We start from the raw sequence: 18,213 nt of genomic DNA on the forward strand, positions 1-18,213 counted from the left end.
GCCCCATCTAAATTGTACTTTCCTAGTTTATCTATAAGAATATCATGAGAGACTGTATCAAATGCCTTACTAAAGTCTAGGTATATCACATCCACCGCTTCTCCCTTATCCACAAGGGTCGTTATCCTATCAAAGAACGCTATCAGATTAGTTTGACACGATTTGTTGTTTACTAATCCATGCTGGCTATTCCCTATCACCTTACCACCTTCCAAGTGTTTGCAGATGATTTCTTTGATTACTTGCTGCATTATCTTCCCTGGCACAGAAGTTAAACTAACTGGTCTGTAGCTTCCTGGGTTGTGTTTATTTCCCTTTTTATAGATGGGCACTATATTTGCCCCCTTCCAGTCTTCTGGAATCTCCCCCGTCTCCCATGATTTCCCAAAGATAATAGCTAGAGGCTCAGATACCTCTTCTATTAACTCCTTGAGTATTCTAGGATGCATTTCATCAGGCCCTGGTGACTTGCAGGCATCTAACTTTTCTAAGTGATTTTTTACTTGCTCTTTTCTTATTTTCTCTTCTAAACCTACCCTCTTCCCGTAAGCATTCACTATACTAGACATTCCTTCAGACTTCTCAGTGAAGACTGAAACAAAGAAGTCATTAAGCATCTCTGCCATTTCCAAGTCTCCCGTTACTGTTTCCCCCTCCTCATTGAGCAGTGGGCCTACCCTGTCCTTAGTCTTCCTCTTGCTTCTAATGTATTGATAAAAAGTCTTCTTGTTTCCCTTTATTCCCATAGCTAGTTTGATTTCATTTTATGCCTTTGCTTTTCTAATCTTGCCTCTGCATTCCTATGTTATTTGCCTATATTCATCCTTCGTGATCTGACCTAGTTTCCATTTTTTATATGACGCCTTTTTATTTTGTAGGTCACGCAAGATCTCAAGGGTAAGCCAAGGTGGTCTTTTGCCACATTTTCTATCTTTCCTAACCATCGGAATAACTTGCTTTTGGGCCCTTAATAGCGTCCCTTTGAAAAACTGCCAACTTTCCTCAGTTGTTTTTCCCCTCAGTCTTAATTCCCATGGGACCTTACCTATCAGCTCTCTGAGCTTACCAAAATCCGCCTTCCTGAAATCCATTGTCTCTATTCTGCTGTACTCCCTTCTACCCTTCCTTAGAATTGCAAATTCTATGATTTCATGATCACTTTCACCCAAGCTTCCTTCTACTTTCAAATTCTCAACAAGTTCCTCCCTATTGGTTAAAATCAAGTCTAGAACAGCTTCCCCCAGTAGCTTTTTCAACTTTCTGAAATAAAAAGTTGTCTGCAATGCAGTCCAGGAACTTATTGGATAGTCTGTGCCCCGCGGTGTTATTTTCCCAACATATATCTGGATAGTTGAAGTCCCCCATCACCACCAAATCTTGGGCTTTGGATGATTTTGTTAGTTGTTTGAAAAAAGCCTCATCCACCTCTTCCACCTGATTAGGTGGCCTGTAGTAGACTCCCAGCACGACATCACCTGTGTTTTTTACCCCTTTTAGCCTAACCCAGAGACTCTCCACACTTCCGTCTCCTATGTCCATCTCCACCTCAGTCCAAGTGTGTACATTTTTAATATATAAGGCAACACCTCCTCCCTTTTTCCCCTGTCTATCCTTCCTGAGCAAACTATACCCATCCACACCAACATTCCAGTCGTGTGTATTATCCCACCAAGTTTCAGTAATGCCAATAATGTCATAGTTGTATTTATTTATTAGCACTTCCAGTTCTTCCTGCTTATTACCCATACTTCCTGCATTTGTATATAGGCATCTAAGATACTGGTTTGATCTTGCCTCCCAGCTTCGCCCTGACCCTCCTTCCTCTCTGCCATTATAGCCCGTGCTCCCTCCTGTTTCCAACCCATCTCCCAGGTCTTGTTCCCCACTTACCTGTGGGCTTTGCTCACCTGTCCCCGTCGAACCTAGTTTAAAGCCCTCCTTACTAGGTTAGCCAGTCTGTGCGCAAATAAGGCCTTTCCCCTCTTCAAAAGGTGAATGCCATCTGTTCCTAGCAGTCCTTCCTCGAATAGCATCCCATGGTCGAGGAAGCCAAAGCCCTCCTGGCGACACCATCTTCGCAGCCAGATGCATTCACCTCCATGATGCATCTGTCTCTGCCCGGGCCCCTACCTTCGACAGGAAGAATCGAAGAGAATACCACCTGTGCTCCAAACTCCTTAACCCTTACTCCCAGAGCCCTGTAGTCACTCTTGATCTGCTCAGTGTCACACCTCGCAGTATCATTTGTGCCCACATGGATGAGTAGCATGGGGTAGTAGTCAGAAGGCCGGATAATCCTCGACAAAGCCTCTGTAACATCTCGGATACGGGCCCCTGGCAGGCAGCATACCTCCCGGGATGAACGGTCAGGGCGACAGATGGGTGTCTCCGTCCCCCTCAGCAGAGAGTCTCCAACCACCACTACCCTACGTTTCTTATCAGTGGTGGCAGCAGACCTCCCAGCCTTAGGGGTACAAGGCTTCACCTCCTTAACTGTTGGGGGTGATTCCTTCTCTCCTGTATCAAGAAGAGCATAACAGTTATCTTTTACCACAGCAGGAGGGTTCGCAGCAGCGGTGGAGCACTGCCTGCTGCTAGAAGTATCCAGCTGGCTGTGTCCACCCTGTGCCTCCTCCTCCACTGGTGTGTCAGATACACCCTGAGGCATCTCCTCCTCCACTGGTGTGTCGGTAGTCCTGTCAACTGGGACAGCACCGTCAGCTGTCTCCACATGGATACTGTCCAGGAATTGCTCATGGATATGGATGTTCCTCAGCCTAGCCACCTCCTCCTGTAGCTCTCCCACCTGCTGCCTGAGAGACTCCACCAGTAGGCACCTTTCACATTGGATGCCACCCCCAGCCTGGATATCAGTAAGTGGAAATTGCAAATTACAGTCTTTGCAAGCCCACACCAGAATCTGGGTAAAAGCATCCATGCTTTGGTGCTCTGTCTGGCTACAGGCGCAGGTGGAGGAGACAGAAGCAGTGCTGGCACAGGTGTTGCGGGTCCTCCTCACCATTGTAAGCCTCCCTCTGTCAAACTCTCTCAAATTCCCGTCTACAGCTCCCTGTCTGCTCTGCTCTGCTGTAAACAGAAAGGTTTTGGATGTGGCTCAGTTTATAGGTTCAGGGGACCAATGGGTCACAGATGAGACTGACAAGGGACCCCCCCTCCCTTCCTACTCCCCTTCCAAACTCCCTTGCAAAACTCCCTGTTAGCAGCTCCTGTTCGCTAAGCTCGCTAAGCTCCCTGGTCGCTTGTGCGCAGCTTTATAAAGCCCTGGCCTGAGTGAATGCCCCACCCACTGGTTAAGGCTCAGCCAATTACCAGAGGCTTCTAGCTTTCAAACCTTCCTAGCAGCTCCACCTCCAACTGCCAGCTACAGCACATGGTCATTCAAACGAACAAACCAAACAGACTGACAAACACAAGCTCAGCACACAGCAAGTAACCCCCAAACACAAACACAAACACTGCAGACAGTCACTTACCCCAGAAATGCTGTATGTGCTCCTCCTTCACCTGGAGAACTCCCTTGCAAAACTCCCTGTTATGTGCTCACTTCTTTGGACAGAATTACAATATTACTGGATGAAGGAAACATAATGTAGTTGGGGAGGAAATTAGATGAAGATTTTCATGAAATCTTTGTTTACAAATTAATCCAAATTGGTTTGGCTATAATCCCTATTACATGGGATGGAAAATGCCTGAAAGGCAACACAGACAATGATAAGGATCAATATTTCTAATTATGTCAAGGTGTCCATTAGGCTGCCACCTGGATATGTGATCAGCCTAAAATTATTAACCATTTCATTACTGATCTAGAAGAGATGAGTACCATGGTAAATAAACTCAACATCAGAAGGGGGGTCCACCCACATTGGGTCAGTTGCTGGAGCAAGGCCTAAAATAGACGTTATTTTCAACACAAGGTAAGACCAGAGAAACATCACAGACGGACTTAAAATGGAAAGTTGTCATATAAGATTTAACCTGGATGGTAACGTATGAGGAAAAATAAGCAAAACCACAGATTTAATGAGGGAAAGTAAAGCTAACAGGTCTACTGGTGGTAGTATAAGAGATACCAATGCAATTTTGGGCTGTATACACCATGTTATGCCTTCATGTAACAGCGAAGTTTTAGCTTTTCTCTACATGGCTCCAATGATACAAATAGAATAGTCTTTAACTCTGAACTCCCCAGAAAAAAAGATATAGACAAACTACTGAGAATTCAAAGAGCAACCAAAATTATTAATCAGTTTCAGGGATTCATTAGAATAACTAAAGAAATAGCTTAACTAAAAATATTATTCATGTGAAAGGTGCTTATGACAACTGTCAACACGTATTTAGGTCTGAAAGATTGCAGATTTTCTGAGGCAGGGGTTTATCTACCTAGGTCTAATGGGGAAATCAATCAAAAAGATTAGGCTAAATATTGGGAAAAAATGTGCAAATGATGAAATCAAATAGGTTTGGAACAGTCTCCTGAAGGAGGGTGCAGAAGTTCTATCACTTGAGGCATTTAAAACTAGACTGGAGAAAAGAGCATAAACTATGCTGTAGCAAGTAGTGCTGCACTGGTTTGTGGGCAATGGACGAATGAGCTAAGACTGCTATTTTCCATCCCAGGCAAATTCTCCCCATCTAGTGTCCCATCACTGGCCATTGGGGATATTTGCTGCTAGCAAGCGCAGATTGGCTACATGCAGTCGTAGGCAGTCCCATCATACCACTCCCCCCATAAATTTATCAAGCTCAGACCTGAGGTCAGTTAGGTTTTCTCCCCCACTGCTCCCTTGGAAGGCTGTTCCAGAACTTCACTCCTCAGATGGTTAGAAACCTAATTTCAAGCCTAAACTTGATGATGGCCAGTTTATAGCATTGGCACTTTACTTAAATAACTCCTCCTCCTCCCTAGTATTTATCCCTTTGATGTATTTATAGAGAGCAATCATGTCTCCCCTCAGCTTTCTTTTGGTTAGGCTAAACAAGCCAGGCTCTTTGAGTCTCCTCTCATAAGATAGGTTTTCCATTCCTCTGATCATCCCAGTAGCCCGCCTCTGCCCCTGTTCCAGCTTGAATTAATCCTTCTTAAACATGAGAGACCAGAACTGCACATAGTATTCCAGATGAGATCTCATCACTGTCTTGTATAACAGCACTAACACTTCCCTATCTCTACTGGAAATACCTCACCTGATATATCCTAGGACTGCGTTTGCCTTTTTCACAGTCACATCATACTGGCAGCACATAGTCATCCTGGGATCAAATGATTCACTCAGGTCTTTCTTGTCCTCTGTCACTTCCAACTGATAAGTCCTCCGCTTACAGCAAAATTTGTTGTTAGTCCTACCCTCCCACCTCACAGGATCCTAGAGCCCAGGTTCTAGCCTGAGCCCATATGACTACATCTCAATTAAACAGCCCCGTAGCCATGTTAGCCCAAGTCAGCTGGCATGGCATGTAACACAAGTTACAGTAAGAAAATACCCAAATTTGGCATCACTGATTTCTCCTCCAACAAGAAACCAACCTGCAAGGCCCTGAAATCTACTGCCACTTAGCAGAGGGGTGACAGAATTTAGAATCTAGCTACTTTACCAGAATATATCAGAAACAAAAGAGATCCACAAAATGTAAACAAAAGCATTTTTGTAACAATGTATTCAGAGTTGATCTAACCGTCAGCTGACTAACAGCCAGAATCTTCCCCTTTAATTCCATTCCCAGTGTTTTGAAACACTATCTATGTTTCAGCAATGTTTAGGAACTGCACTAATCAACTAAAAAGAATAAATTCAGTGATGATCAACATAGATTACAGTCACAGGTGCCATATAAAAACCTAGGTTGCTAGAGCGGCTGGATTTATAGTTAGTTATATTCTGAACAGTAACTTTCTGGGGGTCCATGTTTAATCTTCCTTATGGATTGTTACAATCTGGCCCAATCCCTCTCTAGAGGGTCACCAGTCTGTTGTAAATAGATTCAAACACTGGGTCATACATGCTTTCAAGTCAACTGGATTGGTGTCTAGTCACTGCTTCTAACTTTGGGTTTCTAGGGCACACCCCCAAATTCAGACTTCTTGTCTGAGCCCTTCCTTGGGTCTTGGGACTCTGCAGTTCAGCTGCCCTAGTCCTCAAAACCAGCACCTCAGACCTCCCAAGCCCCCTATTTGCTACCAATGGTTCCTCAGAGTTTCACTTAGCTGAGGACACACTGGCTTCTAGCTTAATTCCTTCAGAGGCAACATGGTGGAACACAGATTTAGTATGGAATTTCTTAACTACAATCACTTCACTCTTAAAAAGCAACAGAATTGTACAAGTCTTTGCAAAATAAAAGCTTTGGGATTACTCTGATCTCACCCCTTCTAAGAGTCTGAGGTTTGTCAGCATTACAGGCTAGGAAGAGTCTCTCCTCCAGGCTCTCTCTCAAGCCTGTCCTTCTTACATGAGGCCATGTGCGGTCGCCCCTGCTCAGAAAAGCACCCTCTTAAATACAGTTTGTCTCTTTTTGCCACATGACTTGGCTGAAAAGCTGCAGATCCACCAGACACCCTGAGGCCTCTGTATAGAAAAAACATTGTTCCGTAGAGTTGGGCGAGTAGTTGAGAAAATCAAAGGTGATGGCTCCAGATTGTTCTGTGATGGCTTCTCAGTGTTAGTCCTTCAAGGAATCTTTCCTAGGCAGGGAAGATGCCTGGACTACATCACAATAGGAAAACAACAAGGAGTCCAGTGGCACCTTAAAGACTAACAGATTTATTTGGGCATAAGCTTTCATGAGTAAAAAACCTCACTTCTTCAGATGCATGGAGTGAAAATTACAGATGAAGGCATTATATAACGATATATAATTATATATAGGTTGTGTCATTATATAATAACTGCATCTGTAATTTTCACTCCATGCATCTGAAGAAGTGAGGATTTTTACCCATGAAAGTTTATGCCCAAATAAATCTGCTAGTCTTTAAGGTACCACAGGACTCGTTGTTTTTGTGGATACAGACTAACACGGCTACCCCTCTGATACTTGATCACGGTAGGCTTGCTTTGGGAAAGGTTAGACGTGTTCAATATACTGTAACTCCTCACTTAACATTGTAGTTATGTTCCTGAAAAATGCAACTTTAAGTGAAACAATGTTAAACAAATCCAATTTTCCCATAAGATTTAATGTAAATGAGGGGGGTTAGGTTCCAAGGAAATTTTGGGGGGGCAGACAAAAGGCATTATATACTGTACAGTACTGTGGTTGGGAAGTGCCCTTGGCTTACCCCACACAGGCACAGCCCGCTGCAGGCAAGGACACTAGGAAGCACCTTTGCAGCAGCAGTGGCAGCTTCCCTGGAGAACAGGCTCGGATTTTGCCAGGAATGCTCCAGGTCCACCTCTTCCCACCCCCACTCCACCTCCTCTCCAGAGCATGCCACATCCCCTAAGCGCCACCAAATGGACTTTCTGGGAGGAAGGGGGAGGAGCAGAGATACGGTGCTTCCCTGCTTTGCCCCTCTCTCCCAGAAAGTCCTAAAAGCTGCCAAACAGCTGTTCAGTGGCATTCAGGAATTTCCAGGAGGGCGGGGGAGGAGTGGAGACATGGGGCTTCCCCACTCCTGCCCCTCCCTCCCATCACTTCATGCTTAGGACTTTCTGGGACGGAGAGGCAGGAGCGGGGAAGTGCTGCGTCTCTGCTCCTCCTCCTCCATCCCAGAAAGTCCAAAGCGTTGTTTGGCAGTGGGGAAACTTCTGGGAGGGTGGGGGAGGAGGCAAAGAAGCGGAACTCATGCAATTCTCCCTTGTCAAGTCACTGCTCTTCCACAGAATCTTACAAGCAGGCAGCCAAATGACGTTATAAGAGAGCATTGCACAACTTTAAACAAGCATGTTCCCTAATTGAGCAGGGACGTAACACTGAAACAACGTTTAGTGGGACAACATTAAATGAGGAGTTACTATATAATACAAAATTATGGTCCTAATAAAATATATATACTTTACAATTTCATATAAATATATCCCACTCTGTCACAGATTCCATATCCAATTTGCTCCTTTTACACCAGAAGACTATTTTGCCAACTGCTCAACATGCAAATTCAACTTGGGATCTGGAAATCAAGCTATGTTCTTTCAAACTCCTAGATCATCATTAGTAACAAAGATTCCTTAATCAAACCTGGCAATTTTGTTGACGAGGCACAAGGAACAGAATCCAGCTTATTCCTCCATAGCTGTATTGGCTCTCCATTGCTAACAGCAGTAGAAACTTCTCTGTGTCAATAAAGTGAGCAGCTATGGCTCAAAGATACACAGAGAGTCAACCTGGTGAATAAAGTCTTGCCATTTTTACAGTCACTTTTCTGGCTACGTCATACTTTAAAAGAAAAGAAAAAAGAGGTCATATCATTGTTACTCCCATATACTTCATGATATATTATGTCATGTCACACAACTCAATTTAGGGCCTGAACCTGCTCCCATTCAAGTCAACAATAAAACTCCCACTGACATCAATGATGCTACATCAGGCCCTAAGTGCACTCTCATTTAGAACTGCAATTCTATTATTTTGCAGATTCCATGAATACAGTGGTGCTATCATGTGACACATCAGGACACCTAGACTTAAAGGAAACATATAAAGGGGAAAAAATTGAATTTGTGCCCCTTTGTGTCTCTTTATAATTTTTTTTTTACTTTGCTTTTTACATTAGAAATATCGTGAATGTCAAATCTCATCTTTCCTGGTTTTGTTAGAGGACTTCTTGGAGGTCTCAGGATTGTGTTCAAAACTGAGAAAGTGTTGTAGGGGAGAGGACTCTTTAATAAAGCCATATTATTGCCTGTAGCAGAGTGGTCACCCTGCTCAGGTCCAGAGGGGTTAAAAACAGCCTGGCTGGGGGCTGTGACTGGAGAAAGCAGCTTTTAGGCTGGGCTGATTGAGGGAAGTGGCTGCAGCTGGGGCCACGCCCCAAACAGACTCAGCTGGCCGTATACAGGCAGAGAAGCCAGGGGCAGACAGGAGTCTCTCTTTGAGACTCTCCTGTAGAGAGAGAAGGGCCTGGCTGCAGGGAGCTAGAGACAGGGTACCTGAGTGGAGCAGGGCTCGGGAAAGGCAGAGGAGCTGAGGTGCTCCAGCCTGGAAAGCCCCAGGCTGCAGCCTGGCACAAGGCCAACAAGTACTGGGGGTTGCAGAGGGCAGCCCAGGGGTAGGCAAAGGCAGTCGGTCCAAACCCAACCTTGCCAGTGATGAGTAAGCTGATACTGCAGTCTGCCCCATGGTGTGGGGGCTAGATGATGACTGGCAGTAGCCTGATACTGAGGTGAAGTAGGGATAGTGGGTGGGGGTTTTCTGGGGAGGGGAGACCCTGAGAGAAAGGGGTTACTGCCAGAGGGCAGCATGCCAGCTAACAGGGCACCAGAGTCCAGGGAGGGATACAGGGGGCCAAGCAGTAGTGGATCACCAGCCTGCAGAGGAATCGAGCTAATTCCCTGAGAGACCAGCAGGAGGCACCGCAGGGGTGAATCTGCATGTCTACATAGCCCAAGTGTTTATAGGCATTTGAGTTCAACAGACCTTGACAAAAAAAATCACACACAAAAACAAGTTTTAAACAATCTTGAGTAACAAATACTTATTGTAGCAGAGAATCTGATCCATTCCCACTGACTTAGTAAATGCTTTAACGGCCCATGATTGTAGGGTGTCCTATAAGGCCCAAGACTGTAGGATGTCCTATGAAGCCCAGTGAAAAACTTTGCCTTAAGATATTTTCTTTGAATACCACACAAACAAATAAAAGGCACATTGGAAAGAGAACAAGTAGAGACCATAAAAGTGCACTGGGCTACAACATTGATTTATATTTCTCTCCATAGTATAGCTCAACTGCATCTTACAGAACTGCTGTTATTGTATGTCCCCACCTAACCTCAAACTGCTTGAAGTTCCCACAGTATGTATAATTCTTTGGAGTGAGTGTTTTTCTTGACTTTGCTTCTCATCTAACTCATTCCTAGTTTTCATCTTTTCTCGTTTTCATCTTTTAAAATATTTTAAGTTATCTTTGCTTGTTACTCAGTTCATGTATTTTTAATTACTTTGCCAATTTTAGGTCTGAGACATAAGTCATGTTGCATAAAGATTATAATAAAGTTGCATACAGAAAATGTTTAACATTTCTCTGAAATTCAAATTTAACAAAAGATATACTCTGATCCTTCATATCTTCATGCACATACATAGAGCACCTATCTGCAACTAAACACGCGACAGACGAAGACTGTATTGCTAAAGCAAAATAAAAAGCAAGCTGTGTACCCCTTACACCCACCTGAGCCTTATCCTAGATGGTAGTGGCTTTTGTCCATAGGAGATCATTCTCCTCTAAATTTTACACTCTAGGCATTCTCCCATTCACACTATACTCACTAATTTATAACAGCAACTGTATACTTTTCAAACTCCACGCTTTAAAGCCTTTCTTCCTTCCCTTTTACTAGTTGTAGTTTCAGAGTTTTATTAGATTGATCAAAAACATAAATAAAAATCTCAATTGCGAGATTAAAAAATAGTCATGATTAACTGCACTGTTAATTGCACTGTTAACCAATAATAGAATACCAATTTATATGTATTGTAAATATTTTTGGATGTTTTTCTACATTTTCAAATATGTTGATTTCAATTATAACACAGAATACAAAGTCTACAATACTCACTTGATATTATTTTTATTAAAATATTTGCACTGTAAAAAAGAAAATATTTTTTCAATTCACCTCAGACAAGTAAGTATTGTAGTGTAATCTCTTTAGCATAAAAGTGCAACTTACAAATGTAGAAATTTTTTTCACATAACCACTCAAAAAAAAATGTAAAAATTGAGCCTGCAAGTCCATTCACTACAATTTCTTGCTTAACCAATCACGAAGACAAACTTTGTTTACATTTACGGGAGATGCTACTGCCCACTTCTTATTTACAATGTCACCTGAAAGTGAGAACAGGTGTTCGTATGGCACTGTTGTAGCCTGCGTTTCAAGGTATTTACATGCCAGATATGCTAAATATTATTATGTCCCTTCATGCTTTGACTTGTAGATTGCACTTTCACAAAAATAATAATATAAAGTGAGCCCTGTACACTTTGTATTCTGTGTTGCAACTGAATTCAATATATTTGAAAATGTAGAAAAACATTCAAAATATTTATAATAAATTTAAAAGTGATATTCTATTATTGTTTAAGAGTGGATTAAAACTGTGATTAATCTTGAGTTCACTGCAATTAATTGACAGCCCTAAAATAAATCTATACCACTTATGTCATCACATTTTCATACTTCAAATCATTAACAGCCAGGATTCCAAAGCCATTATTCATAAAGGGTATTTCCTTACTCTTTTAGTAGTTCCACTGATTTCAAATAAGATACTGTTCTGGGTGAGAGAGGGTATCAGAATCTGGCTCTAAATAATAACTCAGATCAGTAATGCCTATGACAGTTAGCTAGTTAGTTATTCCTGTCATTTATGAGCCATAGATGTAAAATTAATAAATAACATGCATAGAATAGATCTAATAGGCTGAATAAAAAGAAATATTTGAAAACATACTTATCAGATATTTCCCCAAAACAATTGCTAGAAAGAACTAATCTTTAAAAGAGGTGAACAATAATGTTTCTTTCTGTGCCTTGTTTCGCTTTATTAATATTGGCTGAGGCTAAAAATATCCTTGGCCCATACTATTTGTCTATTAATATTGCAGCACACAACTGCTATTTTTTCTTACTGCAGTGTATCCATTCCTGTGGAATTCATTGACTACTCTCATATTTGTCAGACTAAGGTACAAGAAGCTATGATCTTGCTTTCTAAAAAGCTAACACTTCAAACAGAAAATGAAAAACAAACACCAACATTATCATTTTGTATATCAAAAATTGAAAACTATCTGTATTCTGGTGCCTACTCAAAGATGAGGCCTACAACCTACAGCTTATAGCTAGTAGCAAATTAAAGATTTACTGAATACCAATTGACTTTTTGCTCAAAAATACTGATCTTATTATTTCTATGTTCACCCACACTTACATTACATATACAACAAAAGCAGCTGACAACTGTACAATTACCTACTGAGACGAATCTCTTCCAGCGGTGGACTATCAGAGGCATGGTGTTCAGTCTGGCTTTTGCACTGGCTGCGTGAAGATGAAAACAGCAGCAGTGCTTGAAAGGTTTCTACAGCATTAGTGGGCTCAAAGCTGATTAAAATGATCCCTCTGGTAAATCTGTGAAATATATGATTTGCACTTTCAAACTGCTCTGTGTTTGATTTACAGAAGGAAGGTATAGAGTATGTGGTACATAAAGAGAGGGCTGTAGCTCTGACTGGAACATTCTGATAGATTTCAGCTTTAAAAAACGTTACAGGCACAGTTCTGCACTTCAATTTTTAAACTAACAATCTGAACCATTTACTCCCTCTCCCCCCACCCTCTCCATTGAGTTTTAAAGCAGCATAATTCTTAAACAAAAGGAAATCCAAACAGAATTTAAGCCCAGACCTTTTAAGAGTTCTGACATTCATTTACCTGGGGGTGGGGAAGGGTTATCACATGGCTGGTATTTTACCAGCTTGGATGGTTTTTTAATGGATTTTTAATGAATTTGCAAGTTGCCAGAAAAATAATTTAATCTGCCATTTTTTTCTTGGGTCCAAAGATTTGCACTATTATCACAATACACTAGGACGGGGGTTCCCAAACTTGGTTCGCGGCTTGTTCAGGGTAAGCACTGGGAGGGCCACGAGACACTTTGTTTACCTAAGCGTCCACAGCTACCAGTGGCCACGGTTCGCCGTTCCCGGCCGCCGCTCCCATTGCAGCTCCCATTGGCCAGGAACAGCAAACTGTGGCCACTGGGAGCTGCAAGCAGCCATACTTGTGGACGATCAGGTAAACAAAGCGTCTCGTGGCCCGCCGGGGCTTACCCTGAACAAGCTGCGCACCAAGTTTGGGAACCCCTGCACCAGGATATCTAATGTTAAAAGTTCGTGTCCCACTAAAGATGCTGCAGTGTTTCTATTTCCAGAGTTTAAATAAAAACAAGTTATCAATCTTATCTATATGTGTTATCTCTCTAGATACTATAAGTAGCTGCTGAAGGGGAGAGGGGTTGCAGAGTTGCCTTGTGGTTGGGATTGCTGAGAGCTTGCCTTGTGGGAGGACGTAGCGGGGTGGGAGAGGGCTGGGGCTGTGAGTTAAAGGCTCGCTGATTGGGGAAACAGCCGCAGCTGGGTCATGCCCCAATCAGGCTACACTTGGCCCTATAAAAGGCCAGTGAGCCAGGAACTGGCAGAGTCTCTCTCCAGATGTTGAGAGGGATGGGCCTGGCGGCTGGTAGCTGAGCAGGGTACCTAAAGTGCAGCGGAGCTGGGGAGCTCTGGCCTGGAAAACTCCCAGGCTACAGACCGTGCTAAAGGCTGGAGAAGGTACTGGAGTTGCATAGGGGTGGCCCAAGGGTAGGCAGAGGCAGCAGGTCTAAACCCTCTTTGCTGATGATGAGTGGCAATTATACTGCAGTCCGCCCCAGTGAGTGAGGGCTAGATGGAGACTGGCAGTAGCCAAAGACTGAGGTGAAGTGGGGATAGGGGGTTGGGGGTTCCCTGGGGAGAGGAGACCCAGTGAGATTGTGGGGTAGTGCAGGGGGGCAGAACCCCAAGAGAAGGGGTCTGGGAGGGACATGGGGGCCAGCAGTAAGGTGAGACACTGGCCTGCAGTGAGAAGAGAAACAGAAGTTGGTCCAATAAAAGATATTACCTCATCCACTTTGTCTTTCTAATATCCTAGGACCAACATGGCTACAACAACACTGCAGGAAACATTCAGCAATCATTTGGACTGAACCAAATCTTTTCTTCTGAGTTCAGAATGGATGGGAGAAGGTCCTGCCCTCATTCCTTGCTTCCACTGCTTCCTTCCTCCCCAAGACCTGTGATAGCCGCCTACTCCATTGTAGGCCCCATTACTATCATAGCTGAACACCTCATAATTTTTTTCAGTATATTTACTCCCCCAACACCCTCATAAGGGTGTATTGTCCCCATTTTATAGACCAGGAACTGAGGTAAAGAACAGTTAAGTAACTTGCCCAAGATCATATAGGAAATCTCAAGAAGATTAGTGACTCAAACTCAGATCTTCTGTCTCCGAGGCGACCACTCTAACCACTGGACCATCCTTTCTCTCAGTACATACTCTCCAAAGGATTCCCTTTGGAATCTGCAGTAGCCAGGCCCAACATAGTGGCTGCAATACAGCTAGGCCTCAGTGGCATATCTGTGGTTGGAAGAGGTTGATTGCAGGACAGTTGTGCAGGAAGCAGTGCTTAATTTGTGCTAAATCCTGGCACCTCTAGGCTTGGCAGTTCATAGCTCCAGCACCTTTGGGCTTGCAGCATCAGTTATGAACGTTAAAAAATGGTTTGAGTCCCAGCACCTCTTTCATTACCAATTACGCACTGCCAGGAAGGTAAGGCTGTGGAATCTATAAATCAGGAGTGGGTATTGAGAAAGGCAACTGGAGATTGTGAACCATTTGAATTTGCACCAACCTCCTTAGTGGCTTTTCCTGAGATAACTGCCCTCCCCTTCTGCACCCTGAGGTTATAGACTGAGGGAGGTGGAAAGAGCTCCCAAAAGTTTCAACACACATCTGAACTTTCAGATGCTTATCCAAAGCATATCTATAGATCTCTTCAGATTTTCCCTTTAGCAGGATGGATTAAAGTAGGATCCATTCCCCAAGGTCAGAGGGAGACTGCATGGAACAGTGAGTCAAAGGTAAAGTAGTAAGTATAGCAGACTGGCTGATTGCTAAGGTGGAGTGAGTAGGGTTGTCTCACGTGAGAGTAAGATCAAAGATCCAGGAGTGAGAAGATGCGGGGGGGGAGGAGTGCTGAGGAAGAACCTGCTGGGGGTGAGCAACAAAAAGTGTCCCTTGGAGGGAAGTAGCCTGAGATTTTAAATGCACTAGCTCCCATTTAGCCTTAATTCATCTCTGCCCATCGCTAAGAAACATTACTATTGCATAATGCATGAGGGAGATCCTAGTGCAAATATGAGGAATCCTCAAATTCTCAGGAGCATTATCCATCCTCTACAGATGAATCCATAAGCACAATAAAATATAGCCATTTGTGTGTGTGCTACCAGTAGTGCTCCTGTCAACTAGCATCACATTAAAGCTAGCAAGAGCCAGCCTGCCCAGTGGCCTAGTTGTAGTTCCCTGCTGTATGTTACATGGGAGACCTGGTTTTGATTCATAGATTACAATCCCAAAGGGGATGATTATGCCCACACAGTCTATGGCCTGTGCAATACAGGAGGTCAGACTTCCCCAAGATAATCCCTAGAGCAGATCTTTTAGAAAAACATCCCATCTTGCAGTAGCATTGGAACAATTTTTATAGTAGTGGGTGCTGAATGCCACTGAACAAAACTGAAAGCCCAATATATGATGGAAACCACTTTAAGGCAGGGAGTGATCCTGCAACCCCAGCACCCTTACTTCTAACACTCCTGCAATCTTGATTTAAAAATTCTCAGCGACTGAGAATTCATCACCACCCTGAATAAATTGCTCCAACGGTTAATTACTCTCACCATTAAAAAAGTTATACCTTATTTCCCATCTGAATTTGTCTAGCTCCAGCTTCCAGCCATTGGTTCACATTGGCTTTCTCTCCTAGACTGAAGAATCCATTATTAAATGTTTGTTCCCCACATAGATACTTGTAGATTGTAATCAAGCCACACCTTAACCTTCTCCCTGTCTCTCACTGGCCATGCCAGCAGCACCTAAGATGACTGTTTGTGGAGGCAGCATCTGTCACACCTGGAGAGGTGTAAGCCAGTGAGTTAACTCACCAGCCTCTGCACCAAAGAACACACTGCACCCACCTCATTTCAGTCCTTTTCTCTTAAGGCCTTCAGCTTTATTTCTTCAAAATAACACACATTCATCATATCAATCACGTACCTTTCCCAAAACAGAGGCCCCTACAGTGGCCTATCTACACCCCACAGGATTACACTCTGCAGATCATCTTCCTAGAAGCCAAGTTAATCTCTCTGCTCCAATCTACTTTATAATATGCTCCCTGCATGATCATGCTCAGTATGCCATCTGCTTGAGAATCACATATAAACTGGAACTCAGATCCACAAAGGGACACCACTGCAATCCACAAAACCCTTGCTTGGCTGCTGCCTAACCCTGTAGGAACCCAAGGTCCTGCCTTTGGACATGTGCACTGCAGCCTCATTTTCAGCTCCTGGCCATCTAAGCCCCAGCATGATCCTCAAACCAAGGGAAGATAGGCATATACCTCCCAACAGTCCTGGGTTTTGTGCAACTGTCCTGCTTTGACCCCATAAACCCTGTGTCCCAGCTGAAGCAGCTTCTGTCCCACAGGGTGAGCAGGCTGGCTGGCCTCGGCTCCCTGCATTACAACCTAGTCCCTGACACAGGAGGTTGCAGAGCCACTCACTCACTCAAATTTGGCTCAGCTACCTTCCTCACTCTGCGAATCTAGGAAACCAGGCTAAACCTGAGTCTTTTAAAAGGGAAGAGGCCAGTGCACCTGTGATTAATCAGTTCACTTCAAGTGGGCTGACAAGGGAGCAGGGGAGAGCTGCCTGAGAGGTTCCTGGAGGAAGACAGGAAGGGGCAGGTGAGAGCTGTTTGAGCACATGAAATAGTTAGGAAAGGGGCAGAGAGAGCAGACATGGCACTGTCACTGCCTGAGAGAGGACTCTAGAGCAAGAGGAAGGCCCAGGGGAGTGCCCTGTGGTCACTGTCCTGTACAAGGGCCTGGGAGCTGGGAAAAGCCCAGGATGATGTGAGATGGGTGGACATTGTATCATTGTTTCATTTGAGCTTTTGACTCCAGTAGAGAGCTCTGGGGGTAGGCCCAAGAGCCCTCCAGTCTCAAGGATAATTGAGATCGATGAAGAGCCTGGTGTCACAGAAGGTGGAAGAGCCAGAACCCTTTGAGTTCTGGTATTGAACTTTATTTTGTGATTTGAGGTATCCATATTAATAAATTAACCTGTTGCACACTGCAGGCTGTGCTGGAGAAGTCTTCTTGACATGGGAAGCAGGGTAGGGCACCTGCCAGGCCACCCCATGCCAGAAGAGGACATTCCCAAGATGGTGACCCTTTACAATGGAGCAGAGACTGAATGACAGCTTTTATGATTAGTAGGTTTTGTTGGCATATTGTCAGAATCTTTTTATTGAATGGATCTGTTATGAAGTTCTGGGAGTTGTGTGTATTTTTCTTACATCTTTCCTGCTTTAATGAAAAGTTCTTCCATGTCATTGGCTCTCTGACAGCCCATAATCCAGATTAATTTCTGGGTGCTTACGATAAGGGTACCTTTCCCAAACTACTCTAAAATAAAATCCACACTTAGTCAATTCTCACAGCTCCTCCCCAACCATCCCGGGGTCTGGTTTTCTTATGAAACTAGCTGTAAGGCCCAGATCCACAAAGGACCTTAGGCATTGTCACAGGGAGCACTACAATGCCTATCTTTTAGGTCCCTAGAAAATCACAGGAATGACACTGTGATCCACAAAGCCTGGGCTAGGCACCTATGTTCCCTGAATGCACAGGGAGAGGCGCCTAAGAATGCAATCGACAAAACCAGCATGGTAGGCTGGGAGCTGCCTAAACTAGCCAAATCCAGGCTGCAGGGAGCTGCCTAGCTTGGTTTACAATCCACAAACCAGGGGAAGATGGTGGGGAAGAGGAAGATGAGGAGCTCCCTTATAACCTTTAGCCCAGTGGTTAGGGTTCCCACCTGGGATTTGGGAGACTCCAGTTCAAGTTCCTTCTCTGAGTGATGAGAAGGGAGTTGAACAGGGATCTGCCAACTTCCCAGCTGAGTGATCTAACCACTAGGCTTTAAAGGTATTCTCACTCTCTCTGGCCTAAGTAATTTGTAATTCAAGTGAAACAACTTATTTGGATAGACTGGGGAACCCCACATCAGGATATCCTATAGTTCAGAGCACTCATGGAGTGGTGGCAAATCCCTGTTCAAATCCCTTCTCCTCATCCACATCCCAGCTGAGTACCTTAACCACTGGGCTAAAGAGAAAACCT

General features: G+C 43.9%; 1 protein-coding gene across 1 annotated transcript in view; it reads right to left on the reverse strand.

Moving 5' to 3' along the window:
* The window catches only part of ATP8A2 (ATPase phospholipid transporting 8A2), a 591,777-nt gene extending 579,549 nt beyond the window's left edge, over nucleotides 1-12,228 (reverse strand). The window contains exon 1 of the mRNA XM_030562288.1: nucleotides 12,171-12,228. Within this exon, the coding sequence (XP_030418148.1) occupies nucleotides 12,171-12,213 (43 nt within the window). The 5' untranslated portion in view covers nucleotides 12,214-12,228. The remainder of the gene's footprint in view (nucleotides 1-12,170) is intronic.
* Between the last annotated feature and the right edge of the window lie 5,985 nt (nucleotides 12,229-18,213).

The sequence above is a fragment of the Gopherus evgoodei genome, chromosome 1, assembly GCF_007399415.2.
Source record: "Gopherus evgoodei ecotype Sinaloan lineage chromosome 1, rGopEvg1_v1.p, whole genome shotgun sequence".
In the NCBI taxonomy this organism is placed as follows: domain Eukaryota; kingdom Metazoa; phylum Chordata; order Testudines; family Testudinidae; genus Gopherus; species Gopherus evgoodei.